The sequence below is a fragment of the Oncorhynchus masou genome, chromosome 32 (genome assembly GCF_036934945.1).
Source record: "Oncorhynchus masou masou isolate Uvic2021 chromosome 32, UVic_Omas_1.1, whole genome shotgun sequence".
In the NCBI taxonomy this organism is placed as follows: Eukaryota; Metazoa; Chordata; class Actinopteri; order Salmoniformes; family Salmonidae; genus Oncorhynchus; species Oncorhynchus masou.
This window is the reverse complement of record NC_088243.1, coordinates 67,430,038-67,452,992: the sequence shown is the minus strand read 5'-3', so window position 1 is coordinate 67,452,992 and position 22,955 is coordinate 67,430,038. Positions and strand designations below refer to the sequence as shown.

Genomic DNA, 22,955 nt, shown 5'->3' with positions numbered 1-22,955 from the left:
TGGAAAATGTCTTGAGGAGGAAGCATTTCTGAAATGACTACATGAGAGAATTAAATAGGCCGTGTAAATATTACTGTTGGCATAATCAGTGCATTACTGTTGGATAATTAAAGCTTTCTTGTGGTTGCTTCCTCTAAATGTAGCTCATATTGACTTTTCCAAACTTATTACATTTGGGTTACCTGTAACTGTGTTTAAGGATTAGTACGCAGGTTGACATTTATTGAGATGACTAATGTACAGGAGGCAGCTCTGCAGAGTAGTCACTAGCTGGTACAGCCACAAATTCATAAAATCGGATTTTAACCCTAACTTTAAACCCTAACCTTAACCACACTGCTATTCCCAATGTCTAACCCTAAAAAGCTCATTTTAGTTTTCATTAATCTTTATGATATAGCCAATTTTGACTTTGGAGCTGGCCAATCTAGCCGAAATCGTGCAGTTCTGCCTCCAGGGCAAGACCCATGACAATAAACGTCAACCTGCGATTAGTACATCGCTGGAACAGCCCTGCACTAACATAGACTTAAGCCGTCTGTGGGGGATATTAGCTGTTTTGAAAGCAAACTGAATTCCATTGGACTTACAATTTTGGCAGAGGGTAGATGTGATGAGTTGACCTTGGTTACCATCTCTGGAGGGTATGTCTACATAGTCTGGCAGATGTCATCGACCCCTGTCAGAGAACTATTTGAAAGTGTCCTGTTCCATCTCCTCTTCACTGCGTGGGGCTCAGCCGTCACCTAGCGATTGATTGACATGGAGCATGACCCCGGACAAGTACTGAAAAGTTGTGCAGCTGTGGCTTCTAATATACAGATGGATTTTTATTTTATTTAACCTTTATTTAACTAGGCAAGTCAGTTAAGAACAAATTCTTATTTACAATGACGGCCCTACTAAAGGAAAAAGGCCTTCTGTGGGTATGGGAGCTGGGATTAAAAATAAATAAAATCAAAATATAGGACAAAACACACATTACGACAAGAGAGACAACACAACACTACATAAAGAGAGACCTAAGACGACAACATAGCATGGCAGCAACACATGACAACACAGCATGGTAGCCAACATTTGCTGTTGATTCTGTGCTTGCATGTTGCAGAGAAGGGAACAAAGTTGTATTGCTTTGGTTGGAGATCACAGCTGGTTAATGAGGGACTGGTCGGTGGTCGCTATGCTAAATATTCACAGAACATGAATTACTCAGATGTGAGTAAACACGTTTTGTTTCAATCATTGACCAGACAGCAAACCAGACTTCTGTATTCACACATGACCATTCTGATAAATTATTCCTGACAACTCCCATTGTGACCATAGATTTCCTGAAGAAATCTATGATTGTTTTACAAGCGTGACTTCAATATATGCCTCCAGCAGCCCACACACACCAAAAAATAACAATGCAGCCTCACTTTTTGCATGATTCAGGGTGGCAGGACTGAGATGAAAGACACTCACTGGTAGGAAATATGCTACTGACCCAGCAATTTGGTACCAATCCCTCTGTTCCACCCGCATGTTCTTCTATATTGTAACAATCTGAAGGTGCCATGTTTGAAATACAGCAAACAAAGTCCTCTCCTCACAGTTATTGGATATGCTGTACATCTTTTGATGCATTTATTATCTCAACTGAGCTAATTTCTAATGTAATTCTAAGAGATAGTGATGCATGATCTGCTACGCATGAATTATGATATCAGAGCAAGATCAACTTCTCGCTGCAGGTTGAGATCTGAAGTCTGAACATGGAAAATAAGTATTAGCCCTTTATTCCGTCCACTGTCTCTTATGGGATCACGTATAGAGCTTATATACTGTTAAGAGTTTTATAGGAGCCCCTCATCAGTTGTTCTCACATGCCTGACCTCATATAGCTAGAGTGAGTGAGTGAGTGAGTGAGGGAGTGAGGGAGTGAGGGAGTGAGTGAGGGAGGATGGGAGCTTAATGCAGTTCAAAATTATGATTAATCATGCATAGTTCCACGCCATTTTCAATGACTTAGCTGTGGGTCCATGCATGGTTCCTTTGACACACATTGAAGTCTAGAGGTAGGTACAATGAGTGCACATAATATGGTTCATATTTTGTTTCTGTCTTGCTTGCGCTCAGTTCCACTTATTTAAGCTATACTATAATTCAAGTGGATCTATAGAAATCAAATCCTGACTGTTTCTGCCTTGGGTGTCATCTGAACTGAGTGAGAAAAATCGAGAAACCATTAACCTAAGACCAGAAATATGCCAGCCATAATACATTTATAGGAAAAGTAGAAAAGCACCTGTCCCAGTAATCACGGGTTCACCAGTGTCCTGAGTCGCTGGATTATATCGGCTTGCACATGGTGGGATTTGATATATGACAGTATGCCACTAGCATACGGAGTCCGTAACCCAATCACACATACTATTTGGAGAATGCATGGCTTTTTCCAAAGCACAAATAGGTTTTCAGTACACTACACATATGCTGCCCCTTGCAGTACCCACACTAGCTCCCCTGGGAGGGGTATCCATTTCCCAGAGCCCAAATGGAATGAAATGCACAGTGGGCTGTTAGTTAGCTCTTCGGTAAGACTCACTGTAATGATTTGAGCAACTGTGTTCTGGAGATACGTGTGGTGCACGGTGCAGATGGCCTGTCAATGTATTCGGGAATCTCCTTTTTTTGATGAAGGCACATTGATTTAGCAGACTGATTGTAATGGAGCAAGGCTAGGTCTGTCTCATTGGCGGCCATGACTGTCTGACAATGCCAAATGACATTATCAGATATAAAAAAGCTTAATATTGTCTCAGGCTTTTCACTCCCAATCCTATTAACGCAAGGTGGGTGTAAATCATGAGGTGATACATTTGGAAACATTAGCAATGGGCTATAATCCCTTTGGCAACAGTCTGTGCTAGTGCTAACACGTGCATAGCTACTGATAATACAGTCAGGGTGGGAAAAGGACAAACCAAAAACAAGGTAAAGATTGAGCTACAGCAGTGCCTGAAGGGAGGCCTGAATTTATCAACCAATCTTTATCTGAATCAATTGCAGTCTGGCGACAGGTCCTCCGGTTATCAGTAAAGGTGTGGGACCCTTTTTAATGTTTTGCCCAACGGCAAGCCAAACATCTGCTCAGCTGTTACTCTTAGATGACAGAATTAAAATAACCCAGGAGCCCTGCTGGCTATTGAGATGCCATTGACAAGCCCAATCTATCATGTGTCACCCCATTTGTCAAACTCCATCTTTCATTCTATTCATCTTGACGGGACACAGTTTGTTCTACAATTTGTCTCCCCTCCCACCTGTTGACAGGCCTTAGGTCATCGAGTTGGCTTGTATCTGGCACAGATTGGAGATCAGATGGTGTCAATGGATTTTTATAGGCCTAGTAATGAGTCAGATACTATGTACATAGTGATGGTAAATAATATACTGTGGTCCTGGGGTACCAACATAACAATCATAACCCTAACATACTGTACCACAATAATTGGTAAGAAGTGGGCCAAGTAATAACATTTCATCTAATATCACTTGAAACCATGTCAGTACAGTGATGTGAGTGTGAAGGTACTAGACACATGCGTGTTACCTTAGCAAGAGAAAGGTATCTTGTGTAATGTCATGGTGTGATGCTGTGAAAATAATCATACAAGGCTCTGCTTGTTTTCTCAATATCTCACAGAGATAAAGTGTGACAGAAGGAGCTAAATTCAAACGCCTCAAGATATACTCTTTGACATTTTCAAGGTGTGACATTGTTATGATGGATGTTGTTTTGCAATCATTTCCTAAAATGCATTTGTAATCTACTTCTGTGATTTCTTAATCTCACTAAACTAACTTCCTCAAGATGATGAATGACTAATCAAGAGGAAACTTTCATCTTGAGTGCACTCATAGAGTTCAAGCAGCTAGAGGAACTGTAGGGCAGTCAGGGTGTGTCAGAAATGTACTGTAGATACAACATGTCAACACTTCACACCTGTGAAAAAAATATTACATTCCAGTGTATAAAAAAGGCAAACAAAAGGAGAAAGGTGGTATTAGCACAAGCCTGACATCATTAAAGACCTGACATCATTATTAAAGACCTGACATCATTAAAGACCTGACTGCACTGTTGGTTAAGGGCCTGTAAGTAAGCATGTTGTATTCGGCGCATGTGACAAATAAAGTTTGATTTGATTTGACATGGTTAAAGAACAAATTATGAGGAATAATAGAGGTTTTAAAAAAAGGAAAAAAGTACTTCAGTCAATCGAAGTAATTACATAATATCTGCCCTTTAAACTTCCTTTAAATTATAGTGCCCTATAGGTGTCTTAGTAGTCCTCTCCTTGAGGCTCCCTTTCCTTGTCTACTGCAATGATGGGGTGGCAGGTAGCCTGGTGGTTAGAGCGTTGGGCCAGTAACCGAAAGCTGACGAGGTAGAAATCTGTCGTTCTGCAGTTAACCCACTGTTCCCCGGTAGGCCGTCGTTGTAAATAAGAATTTGTTCTTAACTGACTTGCCTAGTTAAAGAGCTACGGCAGGCATCCTCCATATTATTTCACCTCCAGAGTTTTTAGGTTTGAACAGCTGAAGTCGATGACAGGAAGAGAGGCAGCAACATCAGAACTTTAAGACATGCCCTTTGTCCCCTTCACCCTGAAGCAATTGCTACTGTACCTTTTTTTTAAACCAGCCATCTGCATGTGTGGAGTCATTTAGAGGTCATAGTTAGGCTCCTCCCATCTCTAGACATAACTGCAGTTTCTTCTCATAAGAGTCACAATACTTACCAAGATGGAAATTAGCATTTTTAAGACTGCATTTGAAATTAAGTGTGCTTTAGAGCAAACCGTTTCTCAGACATCCATCTAGAAGGAAATTAGACAGACATTTTTTCTGTAAGTGCATTCATATATGAATATTCATGAACTCTAAAGATAAAATCAAACATTTTAGTCCATGCTTCTGCAATTATAATACCGCTTTTGTATTATCTTTCTCTAACATTTGTCTTATGCAATAGGTTATTTTTGGAGGAAAACAGACACACATGATTTAGCACCTGTTTTTTTTAGCAGCCACAGTTAAATGAAAAAGGCTGTGGGCCCTTTGACGAATTGGGACAGTCAGAAACTTAATGACCTGTGGAGGCTGTTAAAAGGGAACTGAACACTAAGTGTTCAGCGCTCGTCTGCCTATGTCATTTGCAGCCTTCAGTTTAAGGAAACTGAAATGTACAAAATCAATCAATCAAATGTAGTTAGAAAGCCCTTTTTACATCAGCCGATGTCACAAAGTGCTATACAGAAACCCACCCTAAAACCCCAAATGAGACATTTCACTTGGTTGCACAACATCACCTAAATTAGGAATCATCAACTAAATTTCTTTGTTGAGCGGATGGTCGGGGGGCCGGAACATAATTGCAAATATTTTGTAGACTGCAAATTGACCACAAGAAGACCAAACAGATCATGTTTGACTAAAACATAATCGTTTCAAACCTTGCATACATTTGTATACGATCATGTGTCTCTCTATTATGTGTGGAAATACTTTAACAGATTTCTTAAATTAAAATCACTTGGAGCTGATTAAGTGTTTTACAGTCTTTAATGTCCAACAATAAAAATTCTAAATATATACAGGTACCAGTCAAAAGTTTGGACACACCTACTCATTCAAGGGTTTTTCTTAATTTTTTACAATTTTCTACATTGTAGAATAATAGTGAAGACATCAAAACTATGAAATAACACATATCATGTAGTAAAAAAGTGTTAAACAAATCAAAATATATTTAATATTTGAGATTATTCAAAGTGGCTTTGAATAATAGTAGCTTTGCACACTCTTGGCATTCTCTAAACCAGCTACATGAGGTAGTGAACTGGAATGCATTTCAATTAACAGGTGTGTGTCACGCCTTGGTCTTAGTATTTTGTGTTTTCGTTAATTAGTTGGTCAGGCCAGGGTGTGACATGGGTTTATGACGTTGTATTTCGTATTGGGGTTTTGTAGTTATTGGGATTGCGGCTGAGTAGGGGTGTTGCATAGGCTTGGCTGCCTGAGGCGGTTCTCAATAGAGGAGCCGCGTATTAAGGATTTCTGGACATGGGAGGAAATCCTTGACGGGAGAGGACCCTGGGCTAAACCAGGGGAGTGTAGCCGCACAAAGGTGCAACAGGCGAAGAGGAAACAGGAGCTGGAAGGAAAAGGACCCTGGGCTCAGCCTGGTGAATATCGCTGCCCTAAGGAGGAACTAGAAGCGGCTGAAGCGGAGAGGCGCTGGTATGAGGAGGCAGCACGGCGACGTGGATGGAAACAGGAGCAGCCCAGAATGGAGTACAGTATGGATATTATGACGTGGGAAGAAATAGACAGGTGGGCGGCCGACCCAGAGAGAGTGCCGGAGCCCGCCTGGGATTCGCTGGAGCAGTGCGAAGAGGGATATAGGAGAATGGAGTCGGGAAAAAAAACACGGCGGCGCAGAGCGAAGCCCCAAAAATTTCTTGGGGGGGGGGGGGCTCAGAGGGGGAGTGGCTGAGTCAGAAGACAGACCTGAGCCAACTCTCCCTGTTTATCGTGAAGAGCCAAGGAAGAGACCAGAATCGGTGTTGGAGGTGAGCAAAGCAGAGACTGTGAAGGAGTTAATGGGGAAATTGGAGGAGAAATTAATGAGGGAGTTGCTAGTTTGGTGCTTTAGGTACAATATTCGTCCGACGGAGCGTGTCGGGGATTTAATGGCACCTGGGTCAGCGCTCCATACTAGTCCTGAGGTGCGTGTTAGTCGGCTGGTGAAAAATGTGCCAGCCTCATGCACTAAGCCTCCTGTGTACCTACCTAGCCTTGCACGTCCTGTGCCAGTCCTGCTCTCAGGCTCTCCAGTACACCTTCACGGTCCAGTCCATCCTGTGCCACCTTCACACACTAGTCCTCCGATGGTAGCTCCCCGCACCAGGCTTCCTGTGCCTGTCCTCTATCCAGTACCACCTCCACACCCCAGCCCTCCGGTAGCAGTTCCCCGCACTAGGCTTCCTGTGCGTGTCCTCGGCCAAATACCACCAGTGCCAGCACCACGCATCAGGCCTTCAGTGCGCCTCGCCTGTTCAGCGCAGCCAGCGCTTTCTCCCTCTCCTGCGCTGTCGGAGTCTCCCGCCTGTTCAGCGGTTCTAGAGCCTTCCTCCTCTACAGCGCTGCCGGAGCCTCCTGCCTGTATGGAGCAGCCAGTGTTGCCAGTTTGCATGGAGCAGCCAGAGCTGTCAGTCTGCATAGAGCAGCCAGAGCTGCCAGTCTGCATGGGGCAGCCAGAGCTGTCAGTCTGCTTAGAGCAGCCAGAGCTGTCAGTCTGCATGGAGCAGCTAGAGCTGCCAGTTTACATGGAGCATCCAGTGTTGCCAGTCTGCATGGAGCAGCTAGAGCTGCCAGTCTGCATGGGGCAGCCAGAGCTGTCAGTCTGCTTGGAGCAGCCAGAGTTGCCAGTCTGCATGGAGTTGCCAGTCTGCATGGAGTTGCCAGTCTCCTTAGAGCTGCCAGTCTGCAAGGAGCTGCCAGTCTGCATGAAGCAGCCAGAGCTGCCAGTCTGCATGGAGCAGCTAGAGCTGCCAGTCTGCAAGGAGCTGCCAGTCTGCATGGAGCAGCCAGAGCTGCCAGTCTGCCTGGAGCAGCTAGAGCTGCCAGTCTGCAAGGAGCTGCCAGTCTACATGGAGCAGCTAGAGCTGCCAGTCTGCAAGGAGCTGCCAGTCTGCATGGAGCAGCCAGAGCTGCCAGTCTGCATGGAGCAGCCAGAGCCGCCAGTCAGCATGGAGCAGCCAGAGCCGTCAGTCAGCATGAAGCAGCCAGAGCCGTCAGTCTGCCAGGATCTGCCAGTCAGCCAGACCCTTCCAGATCTGCCAGTCAGCCAGACTCTTCCAGATCTGCCAGTCAGCCAGACTCTTCCAGATCTGCCAGTCAGCCAGACTCTTCCAGATCTACCAGTCAGCCAGACTCTTCCAGATCTGCCAGTCAGCCAGACTCTTCCAGATCTGCCAGTCAGCCAGACTCTTCCAGATCTGCCAGTCAGCCAGACTCTTCCAGATCTGCCAGTCAACCAGACTCTTCCAGATCTGCCAGTCAACCAGACTCTTCCAGATCTGCCAGTCAACCAGACTCTTCCAGATCTGCCAGTCAGCCAGACTCTTCCAGATCTGCCAGTCAACCAGACTCTTCCAGATCTGCCAGTCAGCCAGACTCTTCCAGATTTGCCAGTCAACCAGACTCTTCCAGATCTGCCAGTCAACCAGACTCTTCCAGAGCTGTCAGTCAACCAGACCCTTCCAGATCTGCCAGTCAGCCAGGATCCGCCGGTCAGCCAGGATCCACCAGTCAGCCAGGATCTGCCAGATCTGATAGTCAGCCAGGATCCGCCAGTCAACCAGGATCTGCCGGATTCAACTGCCTGGCTGGGCTTCATCTCGGTACTGGGCTTCTTCTCGGTACTGGGCTTCTTCTCGGCACTGGGCTTCTTCTCAGTGCTGGGCTTCCCCTCAGTCCCGAGCTGCCCCTCAGTCCTGAGCTGCCCCTCAGTCCTGAGCTACCCCTCAGTCCCGAGATACCCCTCAGTCCCGAGCTGCCTCAGTCCCGAGCTGCCCCTCAGTCACGAGCTGCTCCTCTGTTATGTAGGTTTCTGGGTGAGGACTATTCGGCCATGGTCGGCAGCGAGGGTGGATCATCCCAGGACGCGAAGGGGAGGAACAATGACATTTATGAAGTGGGGTCCATGTCCGGAGCCGGAACCGCCACCATGGACAGACGCCCACCCGGACCCTCCCTATGGTTTTGAGGTGCGTTCGGGAGTCCGCACCTTAGGGGGGGGTTCTGTCACGCCTTGGTCTTAGTATTTTGTGTTTTAGTTAATTAGTTGGTCAGGCCAGGGTGTGACATGGGTTTATTGTTTGTTGTATTTAGTGGGGTTTTTTAGTTATTGGGATTGTAGCTGATTAGGGGTGTGTGTTTCATAGGTTTGGCTGCCTGAGGCGGTTCTCAATCAGAGTCAGGTGATTCTCGTTGTCTCTGATTGGGAACCGTATTTAGGTAGCCTGGGTTTCGCTTTGTATTTCGTGGGTGATTGTTCCTGTCTCTGTGTTAGTTTCACCAGTCAGGCTGTAATAGGTTTCACATTCCGTTTTGTTGTTTTGTATTTATTCGTTATTTCATGTATAGTTTCGTTATTTGTTTTCAATAATAAACATGAGTAACAAACACGCTGCGTTTCGGTCCGACTCTCTTTCGACAAACGAAGAACGTCGTTACAGTGTTGCTGCAAAGAAACCACTACTAAATGACACCAATAATAAGAAGAGACTTGCATGGGCCAAGAAACACGAGCAATGAACATTAGACTGGTGGAAATCTGTCCTTTGGTCTGATGAGTCCAAATTTAAGATCTTTGATTCCAACCGTCTTTGTCTTTGTAAGACGTAGAGTAGGTGAACGGATGATCTCGGCATGTGTGGTTCACGCCGTGAAGCATGGAGGAGGAGGTGTGATGCTTCTATGCTGGTAACACTGTCTGTAATTTATTTAGAATTCAAGGGACACTTAACCAGCATGGCTACCACAGCAATCTGCAACAATACGCCATCTCATCTGGTTTGCGCTTAGTGGAAATATCATTTGTTTTTCAACAGGACAATGACCCAACACACCTCCAGGCTGTGTAAGTGCTATTTGACCAAGGAGGAGAGTGATGGAGTGGTACAGGTACAAAGTATGTGTTTCCACAGTAAAACGAGTCCTATATCGACATAACCTGAAATGCCGCTGAGCAAGGAAGAAGCCACTGCTCCAAAACCGCCATTAAAAAAACAGACTACGGTTTGCAACTGCACATGGGGACAAAGATCATACTTTTTGGAGCAATGTCCTCTAGTCTGATGAAACAAAAATATAACTTTTTGGCCATAATGATCATTATTATGTTTGGAGGAAAAAATTGGAGGCTTGCAAGCCGAAGAACCCCATCACAACAGTGAAGCACAGGGGTGGCAGCATCATGTTGTGGGGGTGCTTTGCTGCAGGAGGGACTGGTGCACTTCACAAAATAGATGGCATTGTGAGGGAGGAAAATTATGTGGATATATTGAAGCAACATCTCTGGACATCAGTCAGGAAGTTAAAGCTTGGTCGCAAATGGGTCTTCCAAATGAACAATGACCCCAAGCATACTTCCAAAGTTGTGGCAAAATGGCTTAAGGACAACAAAGTCAAGGTATTGGAGTGGCCATCACAAAGCCCTGACCTCAATCCTATAGAACATTTGTTGGCAGAACTGAAAAAGCGTGTGCGAGCAAGGAGGCCTATAAACCTGAGTCAGTTACTCCAGCTCTGTCAGGAGGAATGGGCCAAAAATCACCCAACTTATTGTGGGAAGCTTGTGGAAGGCTACCCGAAACATTTGACCCAAGTTAAACAATTTAAAGTCAATGCTACCAAATACTAATTGATTGTATGTAAACTTCTGACCCACTGGGAATGTGATGAAAGATAGAAAATCTGAAATAAATCATTGTCTCTCCTATTATTCTGACATTTCACATTCTTAAAATAAAGTGATGATCCTAACTGACCTAAAACAGAAAATCTTCGCTAGGATTAAATGTCAGGAATTGTGAAAAACTGAGTTTAAATGTATTTGGCTCAGGCGTTTGTAAACTTCCGACTTCAACTGTATATATATGTGTATATAGATATATATATATATATATATATATATATATATATATATATATATATATGTGTATATATATATGTGTATATATATATATATGTGTGTGTATATATATATGTGTGTGTATATATATATGTGTGTATATATATATATATATATATATATATATATATATATATATATATATATATATATATATGTGTATATATATGTATATATGTATATATATATATATATATATATATATATATATATATATATATATATATATATATATATATATATATATATATATATATAGCTCAGAAAACTTTGGGGGCCAAATGAGAGGCCATATCAGTGGGATTAATTGAAGGCCATATGTGTTGATCTTTGAGGTGTAATGAAGGGTAATGTACTGTACTGTAGGGACTAATGAAGGGTAATGTGCTTAGTGCTGAGCGATTAACCAACATTTTGGTTATTTGTAGGATTTCATAAAACTAATTGACCGATGTCTGTTAAAATATTTGAATTCCATTTAGTTATTTTTTTTCTGTGAGCTGAATGCGCAATGTCTCTAAAGATAAATCAGATCAAGCACAAACTGTGCAATGTAGTAGGGAATTGTAGTTTCCAACCGGCCAATGTTCTACATTGTTTAGTGAATTAATGGTGGTAATTAACTACAATGACCATAATCAATTGTAACCAGTCGGTGTGTAGCAGTCATGGATAGGGAGAGAATAATGATTGAGAGGGATAGAGAGCAGTTGCTTGGCGAGGTATCTCTACCTGTAAATACATGATCTAAGTGATTTGATGGTTGGTTTTCAGCAGTCATAAAAGTGTCCGTTATTTACTTTGAAAAACTACAAAAATTTTGATTTTCAGACCGCATAGCCAGCAGCTCTATAGAGGGAGATGTTGATTTGGGATTAAATAATCAGTCATAAAATAAAACTAATGTATTATACACAACTGAAATATTTTATTAAAGTAGAGTAATGTAAATAAATTATGGTTAATAAGTGATAAGCTGTAATGGTAGTCACTGCCATCATGAGACTTTTTCATTGTTTTATTCTGTGTTTTTACAGCATTCAACCCGCATAATGCATAATGCATTTCATGTAAAAACAAATAATTGAAACTGAAATCAAAGACTGTGATATAAAAAATAAAAAAATTGAACCGGAACTGAACCGACCTCAAAAAGCACTAATCACTGTACTGTTGGTACTAATAAAGGGTAATGTACTATACTGACTGACTAATGAAGGGCAATGTACTGTAGGGATTAATGGAGGGTATTGTACTGTAGGGACTAATGAAGGGTAATGTACTGTAGAGAGTAATGAAGGGTAATGTACTGTATTGTAGAGACTAATGAAGGGTAATGTGCTGTACTGTAGAGACTAGGTGGATACCTAGTCAGTTGTACAACTGAATGCATTCACCTGAAATGTGTCTTCCGCATTTAACCCAACCCCTGTGAATCAGAGAGGTGCGGGGGGCTGCCTTAATCGTCATCCATGTCATCGGCGCCTGGGGAACAGTGGGTTAACTGCCTTGCTCAGGGGCAGAACAACATATTTTTACCTTGTCAGCTCAGGGATTCGATCTAGCAACCTTTCGGTTACTGGCCCAACGCTAACCACTAGAGACTAATGAAGGGTCATGTTCTGTAGTTAAAACATCTGTCATCTGACCACACTATGATTTTATCATGGGGTCATGATTACTGCTCTGAGCTGCTGAGTATACAGACACCAACTTACTTAGTCACCTGCAGGAATTAAGTAAGTGCCCTTGCAGACTTTTGCACTAAAATACATTACTTTCCATTTTGTAACCCTCAAATTGCTACTTAGGTCAACTACTCTAAATAACCAGGTACAAATACACTTGGCTTTACAAAACCAAGATATGCCAAGTTGAAAGTAATTGGAAAATTGCACAAACACAAACGCATGTCCATATTTAGTAAGGCATAGAGTTTTGGCTCTCAGGCATTGGAAAGTAATCGGCTGACTACCTACTTTCATTACCTTGGGCTCTCTCAGGCCATTCGATCCCCACTGCTGCTTCCCTTCCCCAGACAGCTGGACTCTGGGTTATGGGAGCCTGGTGGGGCAGCCATTAATTAGAAGTAGAGGGTAACCCTCTAAAAGATATAGATCTCGGAGAAAAAAGCAGAGCCATAACATTTTGTTTTTAATTGCCCAGATTAAAATGTTCTTCGGTGCTTGTCACCCTTTTCCTGTCTAGGATTATTTACTCAATTTTCCACTGCTGAATATCACATTAGACCTTTTGAAAAGCTTTGCCCAGTTTCACTTGCATATCTCCAAGCTTATTAAAGGGTTGGTCATAAGTTCTTGTTTTTATTAAAGGGTTTCTCATTTAAAAATAAAAAAATTTACCGCCCAACTATTCAGTCTCCGGCTGCTGTAGGTGGCTGCAATCTGTTTTCAAGGGCATGACGTAGGCAAATTAAATCAGTGTGGTCTTTCGTGAGAAGTTACAAGTAGAGCTTTTCATTTATAAACTAAGATTACAAGTAATAGACTGTGGGAGGAACATGTGTGAAGCTGAGGCTCTCTGTGGAGTGTGAATGTGGGTATTGTCCAAGCTGCAACCGGAGAAATAGCCAACCAATTAGTTACCAGCCCAGTTTTGGGCACTTTCTGTGTTAAAATAATCTCAAAAGTTCGCCCCACCTCTCTTATACGTAAACTTCACACTTTATCAAGATCTCCACTGTGGAACTATTTCAAGGTGGTCATTGCGAATTTAGTGTTCTGTTTTTGGGTCTAAAGAGCTGCTATGTGCAAAGTGGGACTATGATCGCCATTCTGTCTTCAGTCTCCAACTCTATCAAACAACCTGGATTTCTAATCAGCCTTAAATAGCAGTATGTGGATCTTGAGTCAAGCTGTGTACCAATATGGCCTGCGCAGATAAAACTGTAATTTACTCCAAACATCCAGCTGTCCGTTTCAACAGATGTGACTACAAAGGGGCCCGGAGCAGCCTCCGTCATAAGACCTCACAGCTGTGGAGAGAACTTTAAAAAAGATTTGGCCTGTCTGTCAACGGGCTGGTGTTGAGCCAGACAGAGGTTTAGGCTTGTCTTCCAGTGTTTGTAAGACACGTCTCGAAACTCCCATTCTCCTCCTAACCTATTACGTCTACTGTGAAACAATAATTATCTTTGATATCTACTCATTTTGACGGCTAATGCAGAAATTAAGGCAAATCTGGCCCACCAACAATGGCAGTGGTTGTTTTACTTTTCTGGATAATTAGACCGCCTTTGATTTAGCCAACAAGCTACAGATCTCAGCTTTGATAGTGTCCCACAAAATATATGTGTAATTGTGAGGGCTGGTTACAGTTCGCAGGCTGTCGCTTTCACTCCCAGCAGAAGTATTTTTGGAAAGACTATGAAAACGTTCAACTTTTCATTCGTATCTAACAGCTTAACGCTGTCAGAAAGATGAGCATAATTGTTATTCAATGGATGAGTCTTAAATACAAAAGAAGCCATTGATAAGATAGCAGCTTGTGCTTCTCTGTGATGGTTGGCACACAGGTGATGTCATGTCTAAGTGCAGACCCAGGGGTCAAGGGTCAGATTCCAAGGGGTCAAGCTGTTGCCTGCACACAAATATAAATCCTGTAGTGAAAGTATTAGTGAGGCGGTTGGAGCGACACCTGATCTTCTTTTTGAAGAGGCCAGACATGAGTGTCTGCACTAATTAGAGGCTTGCTCAAATTGTTGAGGGACAGGGACCATTTGTAACCGGAGCAGAGCCCCTGTGTGGCATACAGATGCAGGATCTTAATTTGAGCCAATATTCTACAATAGCAAATATAACACTGCTGCAACAAAAGCAAATTATTATAATTACTGGATGGTTTTTGTAGGGGTTATAATGGAAAATCTGTCATTTCAAAGTAGAAATTACAAACAGCAGAAGCCTTTTTAAACCTTAAATACACTATAAGTTTTACAAGTTCTTCTGCAACAGGGTGATCAAATAAAGATCCTACGTCTGTACGATTCAGTCACTGGAATGGCAAGAGCAGAAGTGTCGAAAGAGTTCAATTTAGATTTGGTGTGTCTCATTTCCACACAAATGCACATGCTCACACGCTCTCACACACACGCTGACAGGGTGTGTGTAGAAGAATACCTCATCACCTCGGCTAACGTTCAACAAATTGCGTTTAATGTTCAAATGACGTTTGTTTCTCTCAGGACCATGCCTTTAAACTGAGCGATTTGTTACAGAGATTTATAGATTATGCCCCTTTATTACTCCAAGTAATGCAAATCCTGCAGTGGCCCCCACTTCTAAAGCCCTGTTTGAGCCTGTGTGTTTCATATGTCTTACCCAGAGGTATGTGTTTCTGAGCCCTAACAAAAAAAAAATGCTTGCCTGTATTCATGTGAATTTAATGTGAATCAATCAATATTTCAGAGCTCTTAGGCTGCCATAGCAATACTGTGCTATGCAATACTGTCACAAGCATTAACATCTGCTAACCATGTGTATGTGACCTATAGAATTTGATTTGATTTGATTTTGCCTGGAATACCTAGAGGGTTTGCAGGCAATCCAATGGTTCAACCCAGATTCCCTCAAACTCATTCTGATTGTTCTATCCAAATGCCCCCCATCATAGTTTTTGGATGCCAATTTGAGGAATCCCTAATACATAGCTACAGGCATCCCATTAAAATAAAAATGTATTGATATTTCCTCAAACTGTGTACATCAAGTGTATGAACATGGTCCCTGTAAACTTGCCAAATATTCTATATCTGTCCACTAGAAAGATGTGAAAAAAATAAAGAGCCAGGTTTACAATCTGTCCATGTTACCAACAGCTCTACAGTGTACCCTCAAGGCAACAGTTGGACTGAAGTCAAAGATAGACTCATCAAGTTGTAAAAGTGATACTGCATGGCATTTTCACAAGCTTCACAGTTGGACTGCCCTGCATTAGAACTCTTCCCATGTGCTTGAAAGAGAGAGAGGAACAGAAAGCGATGGAAAGTCATCTGATAAGTTCGGAAGAGTTAAAGTGTCTCAAGAACTCTGGAAACAGAAACATGAATATGCCAGTAGCCATCTCCACCCAGTTACACATGCCTGCTGTCAGGTTGGGCGGTATCTGGTTGGGCCATCCGATAGCGTCCGCGGATGTTTTGCCATGCTTCAGCAGGACGCACTAACAAAGGGCCACTCCTGGTCCCATGCTGTGATGGACAGAGGACCCGAGGGGAAGTACATATCCTCTGGGGTAGATGGGTGAGATTTCCTCTTCCCCTGGTAGGGAGTCAAAGGTTTTAGTCATTCTGTCAATCAAATCTCAGTGATCTTTACCATTGATTTTGTCTTCGACACTAGCCATAGTGGTTAATATGTTATAAGACATAGTCAGTATATGACTGACACAATTCACAGAAGGATGCCTTTTGTAGACTAAAACCAACACAAATACACTCACCTACAAACTGCAAACACACATCTACAGTATAACACACACACAAGACAGTGCCATGACTCAGCCAGCTTGCAGTCCTCTGTCATCCCTTCCTCACCAGCCGTCACAGTAGCATCAGTGACCTCTCCAGGGATTTCAGGTGTCAAAGCCGTCACGCTTCATGTTTAGTCTCATACAGGAGCATATGCCCGGCAGATTGAATCGTTACAGAAGGTAGTGGTCCCAAATTATTTTTTAATGGCACGAAAAAATCCCATGCCGTGTTTCAGCGACTTTTTGTCTGACCGACTTTAAACCCAAAGGCAATAAATATCCCAAAGCAAGGCCTGGAATTTACTGCACCTGTACTAACCACCCCTAAGATGTAATAAGCAACAGATGTGCAAGCCATTGCTTTGGCCTGAAAGCAGGAAGAAAAAACAAGAATTCATTGTTGGGTATTGTTTCATCACCTGAGCAAAGCGGCTTGGACACGGTTGTTTAGGGACTCATAGCGACTTTTGATTAGCGGGTAACACGGGTAAAATAAAAACTGTTTTGATTCAGTGCCCTGATGGTTCTCGTGTTGTTTTATAGGAAGGGAAATAACTGCCATGGCCACTTAGGCTTGACGTCGGAGACCGAAGCGAGACAGTTGATGGCGCAGGTGGCACGGTGTTGAATTGTCCGATTTTTGCTGTTCCATGTGAAAATGATATTTTGTCCTCTTAACAGGCGTGACCCTCATGTCAATGCAATCCATAGCAATTAGATACAGTTTACCTCTAACCAGTGCCAACTGGAATGGAGAATTATTACACTAACCTCTGAGAACCTTCCATTAAACTTGGAGTAGAATGCGAACCGTTTTGTGGGAGTTGAGGTGTTTTGTGGTCTGACATGAATAGTGCTGGTCTATTAGGGGAACAAAAGTTATGTCTGACGTATATTACACCACATTTCTGTTAGATAAGCTCATTGCTACAGGGTTTCTGTAATGTGACACATTTATGATATAACAATGAAAACATGATAATTTTGTAATGTTACAGCAAAGCCAGAGGAAGTTGTGTTATTCCACTGTGATAGGACACATACAGCAAGCCCACAGGCTGCCATTTCATATTGTGTGTGTGTATGTTTGTGTGTTTGTGTGTTTGCATATGTATGTGCATGCTCCTGAGTGTGATTGAGCATTCATGCATGAGTGTTGTGGAATATGACTGTTGGTAATTGTGGATGTGGGCGTCCCTCTATGTCTCTCAATGTGTTCATGTGAGCACTCACTCACTGTCATCTGTTTTGGGCATGGAAAGGTTAATGTTTAACAGCGGTAGCATAGATCAGAATGGTTTACCCAGTAACGTGTGAACAAAGCACAATGGTAGCACTGTATAGGCCTATTTTTTCAAACTCATATCCTCCCTTAATCGTGGTTACACTTTCCTCGCAGGAGAAAAAATAAAAGTGGGTCAAGGAAAAGTCAGGTTTGAGGTAATTCTCTCCGGGGACAACCCTCAGATCATTATGTGACATTGGTTAACCTGGAGAGTGAGGTCATCTGGAAGTCTGGATTTCACCCAGCAAAAGACAGACCTAGAGGACCACAGTGTTTCCCCTAGCAGTGGTGGCAAAGTTAGCGTTGGGTGAAGGGGGTGTGGCACGGTTTTCGAGACCCTCCTCTTGGCCACAGAGACAATGTTGCTATTTTAAAGCAAATTGTCTGCAATTTTACACTTTGGGACAGAGAGAACATTTTACAGTTTCAAAGAACATTTCCTACAATTATACACATTTGGCATGACTTATGTTTTGTTCTTATGCTATCTGAGTGACTCAATCAATATAATAAAATCAATGGGGACCCCATGCCATGCCATTTTTGAAATTTTAGATTCTTACTCTGTCTAGTTCTTATTTTGGTGATTATTCTCAAAGATGATTGGAAAATATATATTTTTGATATTTTAGTCTTTTTTAAGTTTACACTGAAAACATTTGACCATCTAGCTCTGGTGCCACGTTGCTAAATGCACATAGGGAAAACACTGGACCATGTGGCTAAACAAGGGTCAGTTAATGGAAAAGTTGAAAGGGCGACGTATGAAAGTTGTATTATTTCTGAGAAAGTAATGAAAATGGAGGTTGAATGTAGGTATGTAAAAGAAAGGTTTGTAATCTCATACTGTACTGTAAGCAAAAAAAGGGTTTGTTCAAGTGGAATCTGGCAATAAACTACATAGTATCAACAAAATTGGTCTAGTTCATATTTTAACACAAAGACCCATGACAGAAGAGATATGCATACATATATCCTCTTCCTCATGTATTATAGTAAAGACACACTGTAACTGTACCATCAGTGGGTTATCGCCAAATGCATCCCATGACATTTTCACATGCAAATAGAACTTGATTTGTATGGTATATCAGACTGTGGTTTTTAAAAGTTCAACATGCAACATAATATACTTTTTTGTTTTGTGGATAGAGTAGCATATCACTTTTTCTCCCCATGTGTCTAAAACCCTTTTCATCAAGGCCTAACCTCTATTTTCTATATCCATTTCCCCCCCTTTCTCAACGACAGTGAGGCCAGATTTTCCTTTGACATTTCTACCCTTAATTACAGTCTTATTAAACAGGCATTCCATTCAGCGTTTAACAGATTTTTTCCCAGAGGAATTATGTTTGGGAATGGTTCCCAAATGCACATGTCTATTTATAATTGTACCAAGTATGTTTTTCATGGGGTTGGTTGTTCGCTCAACCTACATTAAAACCATGTGTATCCTACTATGCTTACTGTGCCACATGCCCACATCTACTGTATATCTAAGGTTGTGTGTTAAAGGACACATATTTTCCCATTAATCATTATGTACTTTATGAGCCTCTGTGTTCCCCACACTGTAATATAATAGGAAGGTAATTAAAGACATGCCATTGTGATGGAAGGCCTAGGCTTAATAGTATTAAAGGGCCTATCCACTTGTTGCTTCTATAGCCGTTAGAGGCCCTGCCAGCCAATGAATAGCAAGCGAGCAGTCAATCAATTGGGCCCGGTGCTGCCGTTACTTGCACCGCCAGATGAAAAGAGCTATCAAACTTTTTATGGACATCAAAGACATCAAAGAAAAGTTGGCTGAAGCAACAAGTATGATCGGTTTATCTCTGACTGAGAACATAGTGTTTTGTCTTCTGGAAGAGGTGTATATGAGGTGTACAGCCATGAAATACTGCCTGAAGGGTAATAGACCATTTTGTGTGGGATGATGTTGCACAAAAAATGCAATTTTTCTATCTCCGGGGGAGTGCAAGAATCATCTTGCCGCAACAGCTCCTTTTCCCAAACAAGTTGGCTTTTCCTTTTTCTCACTGTGGTTGGTGTTGGAAGCAAAGATTTTTCGAAGCAGTTTGATTGAGAAATGTTTTGACGTGCTACCGTGTTATTATTTGTGTCGCTCTCTCCTAGCTGGCCTGCCACCAAACCTAAATAAAAACATCAAAGTCTTTTGGACAGAGCCTGATGTAGGTGTTATCTCACCAAGTGGTGTCATCATCATTATACATCTCATATTTGTGATCGACAGTGCAGTATTTTGTGCCAGAGGAACGGACTGTGGCTGTCATCTACACAGATATTGTTGTAAACCTGTATTAAAGTGGATCAAAGCTAGTTGGATCTTGGATCAGACTCTTACACACAGTGTCTCTCTCTCGACCACTCCCTCGGTCAGCAATGTTGTCTTTGGACTCTCCTAACATGATTTTGGGGTTGACATTGAATCATTCTTTGAGATTGTCCAGAGCCAGCGCAGTCGGCACTCGTGGCAAACTTAGCATGGCCTGTGTTTTTGTTTCTATCAAAAGCAAATGAGCAGGACATGAATCACACTTGCCAGACATGAGGCACTCTCCTCTCTTAAAAATATACGGCAAAATAAAGAGTAATTCAACTCAATGTGCCCTAAAGTGCAAATGCCTCCACATACAGTGCCACAAAATGGTTACACATCCATTTAATCCACTAAGAAACTTCCAATGGCACGTTCCTTCAGCAAGACTATTAACGCCCTGCTATTTCCCCTGTAAGAGCTATCTGTGGGGTCTCACTGACACCAGCAGAAACGGCTGTGTTACCGATGCAGAATGTATCATTCCTTGTCAAATCATACTAGGACAGCAAGATGTATGATTTGTGACTCTTGGATATGTTCACATCATGGTGCTGTCTGTCTCCCTCTGGCTTTACCTGACTCTTGATTAGAAAATTTTAATTCTATCCTGCACAATTGAAATCCAATTGTTCATCAGGAAAAGCTTTCCTTCCTCTTATTTCCCAAGGCTGTCTGTTTATAAATCTGTTTGTGACATCATAACACTGTTTCCTAGGAGATTGGTTCAGCTCGCTATTGTTGTCTTGATGGGGTCTCAGGTGGGACGCAGTCAGTATATTATGGACCGGTGGGGCAGCAAACAGAGAGACAGTTTATAGGCAGTGTATTCTCCTGGAGGTGACAGGTCCTGATGGAGAGGGGAACGTAGGGGTGCGGCGGGAGGGGTTTGATTTAAGACCCCTTGGCCGCAGGTCCCGGGGGCAACCGGCGTAGGGAGCTTGTTAAAAACCCACAGCGCCGCCTTCCATTTTAATGGCCCCCGTGTCCAACAAACTTCCTTCCAGGAGTTTATGGAGACGAGATGCGGCATCACAGCTGACAGCGGCAAGAGATTTGCGGAAATTATAGTGTCTGTGTTAGAAAGGTGCTTTGAGGTTGTTGTTGTTATTTTCTGCTCTGGTTGTAAAAATTCACTCAAATACTCTGCCCCTACAGGGAAGGACACAGGTGCTGCTTGTAACAACACTTCATCTTTTGTCAAACGGGAGAGTGTTCAAGCAAAATTTTACTTGACTAAATAAATAATCTAATAGATATATGTTGATATTCTCTGTTTAGGCAGGGGCAGTGGACAAATGCTTTACTATACCGCAGGGCAAACTAGAACAAACATTGGCCCACTCAAATACAATATGAAGGTCCTTATCATAAGTCACCCTGCTTCAGTGTTTGTAATCAATGTTGTAGCAGTATTTCTACTAACAAAAGTAGATAAAAGAATACAATTTACTGTGATTTCCCTTGTCAGATTGAGACTATAGTGAGCATTACTGTACATTGCAAACAGGCCTTACATGTTCAATGTTTCTTCCCTTGTTACCTACTTGGGCCGCTACTGGCCCGAACCAACTTGTTGTGAGTAAAAACTTAGTGTGTGTTGATGCCTTCAAGGATAATTTCATTATCCACAGCAACTCTCTGAAACAGTTGGCTGTGTCAGCAGAACGTAAAACTGTGGTCTCCGCATTTCAATAAAGAGGTCTCATAACCATTCATTAAGTTATACTTTTATTACTCCCATGTATTACTTTTTAAATTTTATCCGGCTCTGACGATCAATATTCCATAAAAAAGCTATTTAGCTGGTAGCCTCTATGTAATAAAGGATTCATTATCTGTTCGGTGTTCGCATATTTAGCATGGCAGAACAGTCAGTGCATTCTTCCTTTTTCCTCAGAGATATTCATTTTATTCATTTTCTCATGTCTTTCTTTCTCTGGTAATATTGTATTATATTGGAGATTTTTCTGTGGTAATATATTATATTGGAAGGTTTTTCTGTGGTAATGTATTATATAGGAGTTTTTTCTGTGGTAATGTATTATATTGGAGGTTTTTCTGTGGTAATGTATTATATTGGAGATTTTTCTGTGGTAATGTATTGTATTGGAGGTTTTTCTGTGGTAATGTATTACATTAGAAGTTTTTCTGTGGTAATGTATTATATTGGAGGTTTTGATGCTTCCACCCCATTGCACTTACCATTTACACATGAATACAAGGTTTATTATTTTAAGTATGGTATTTTACTATTCCAATAAATGGCCATCCAAAAACAGTTATTGCATATGCATTTTTTTATCTTACCTTCTGTATCAGTAGGTTTCTACCATGTGTCATGAAATGGCCAAAATCTTAAATAAAACCACAATTACAACCCCAGCAGGGATGAAGTTGACCATTACTGTTCATCTGTACACACTCGTCTTCTCTGAAACAACTCTTCTACCAATGTAAATATAACATAAAAGTAACATTCTCATTTCCCAACAATTTTTCCAAGGTGTCCAAGATTTCCAGCATGAGAAGATAATCACAGTCGTAGGAGAGGGAATGATCCACAGTCCAGACTTCCCATTTACCTACCCCAGGAGTACCGTGCTGGTCTGGAGACTGATGGCCTCCAGTGACAACATGAGAATCCACTTGTCCTTCGACGAGAGGTTCGGCCTGGAAGACTCAGAGGACGGAATATGCAAGTAAGATCATAAGCATAAAGACATATAACATATGCTTATGACTAGAGTTCGACCGATTAATCTGAATGGCCGTTTAATTAGGGCCGATTTCAAGTTTTCATAACAAACGTAATATTATTGGACACCGATTTGGACGATTATTATAATTTTTTTACACCTTTATGTAATCTTTATTTAACTAGGCAAGTCAGTTAGGAAAACATTCTTATTTTCAATGACGGCCTAGGAACGGTGGGTTAACTGCCTTGTTCAGGGACAGAAAAACAGATTTTTACCTTGTCAGCTCGGGGATTCAATCTTGCAACCTTACAGTTAACTAGTCCAACGCTCTAACCACCTGATGACATTGCACTCCATGAGGAGCCTAACTGTTACGCGAATGCAGTA

The 22,955-nt window shown here is 42.0% G+C and overlaps 1 protein-coding gene across 1 annotated transcript in view; it reads left to right on the top strand.

The window, feature by feature from the left end:
- Positions 1–22,955, top strand: part of LOC135526499 (platelet-derived growth factor C-like) — a 73,107-nt gene that overhangs the window by 7,923 nt on the left and 42,229 nt on the right. Inside the window, exon 2 of the mRNA XM_064954916.1 lies at positions 22,373–22,568. Within this exon, the coding sequence (XP_064810988.1) occupies positions 22,373–22,568 (196 nt within the window). The remainder of the gene's footprint in view (positions 1–22,372; positions 22,569–22,955) is intronic.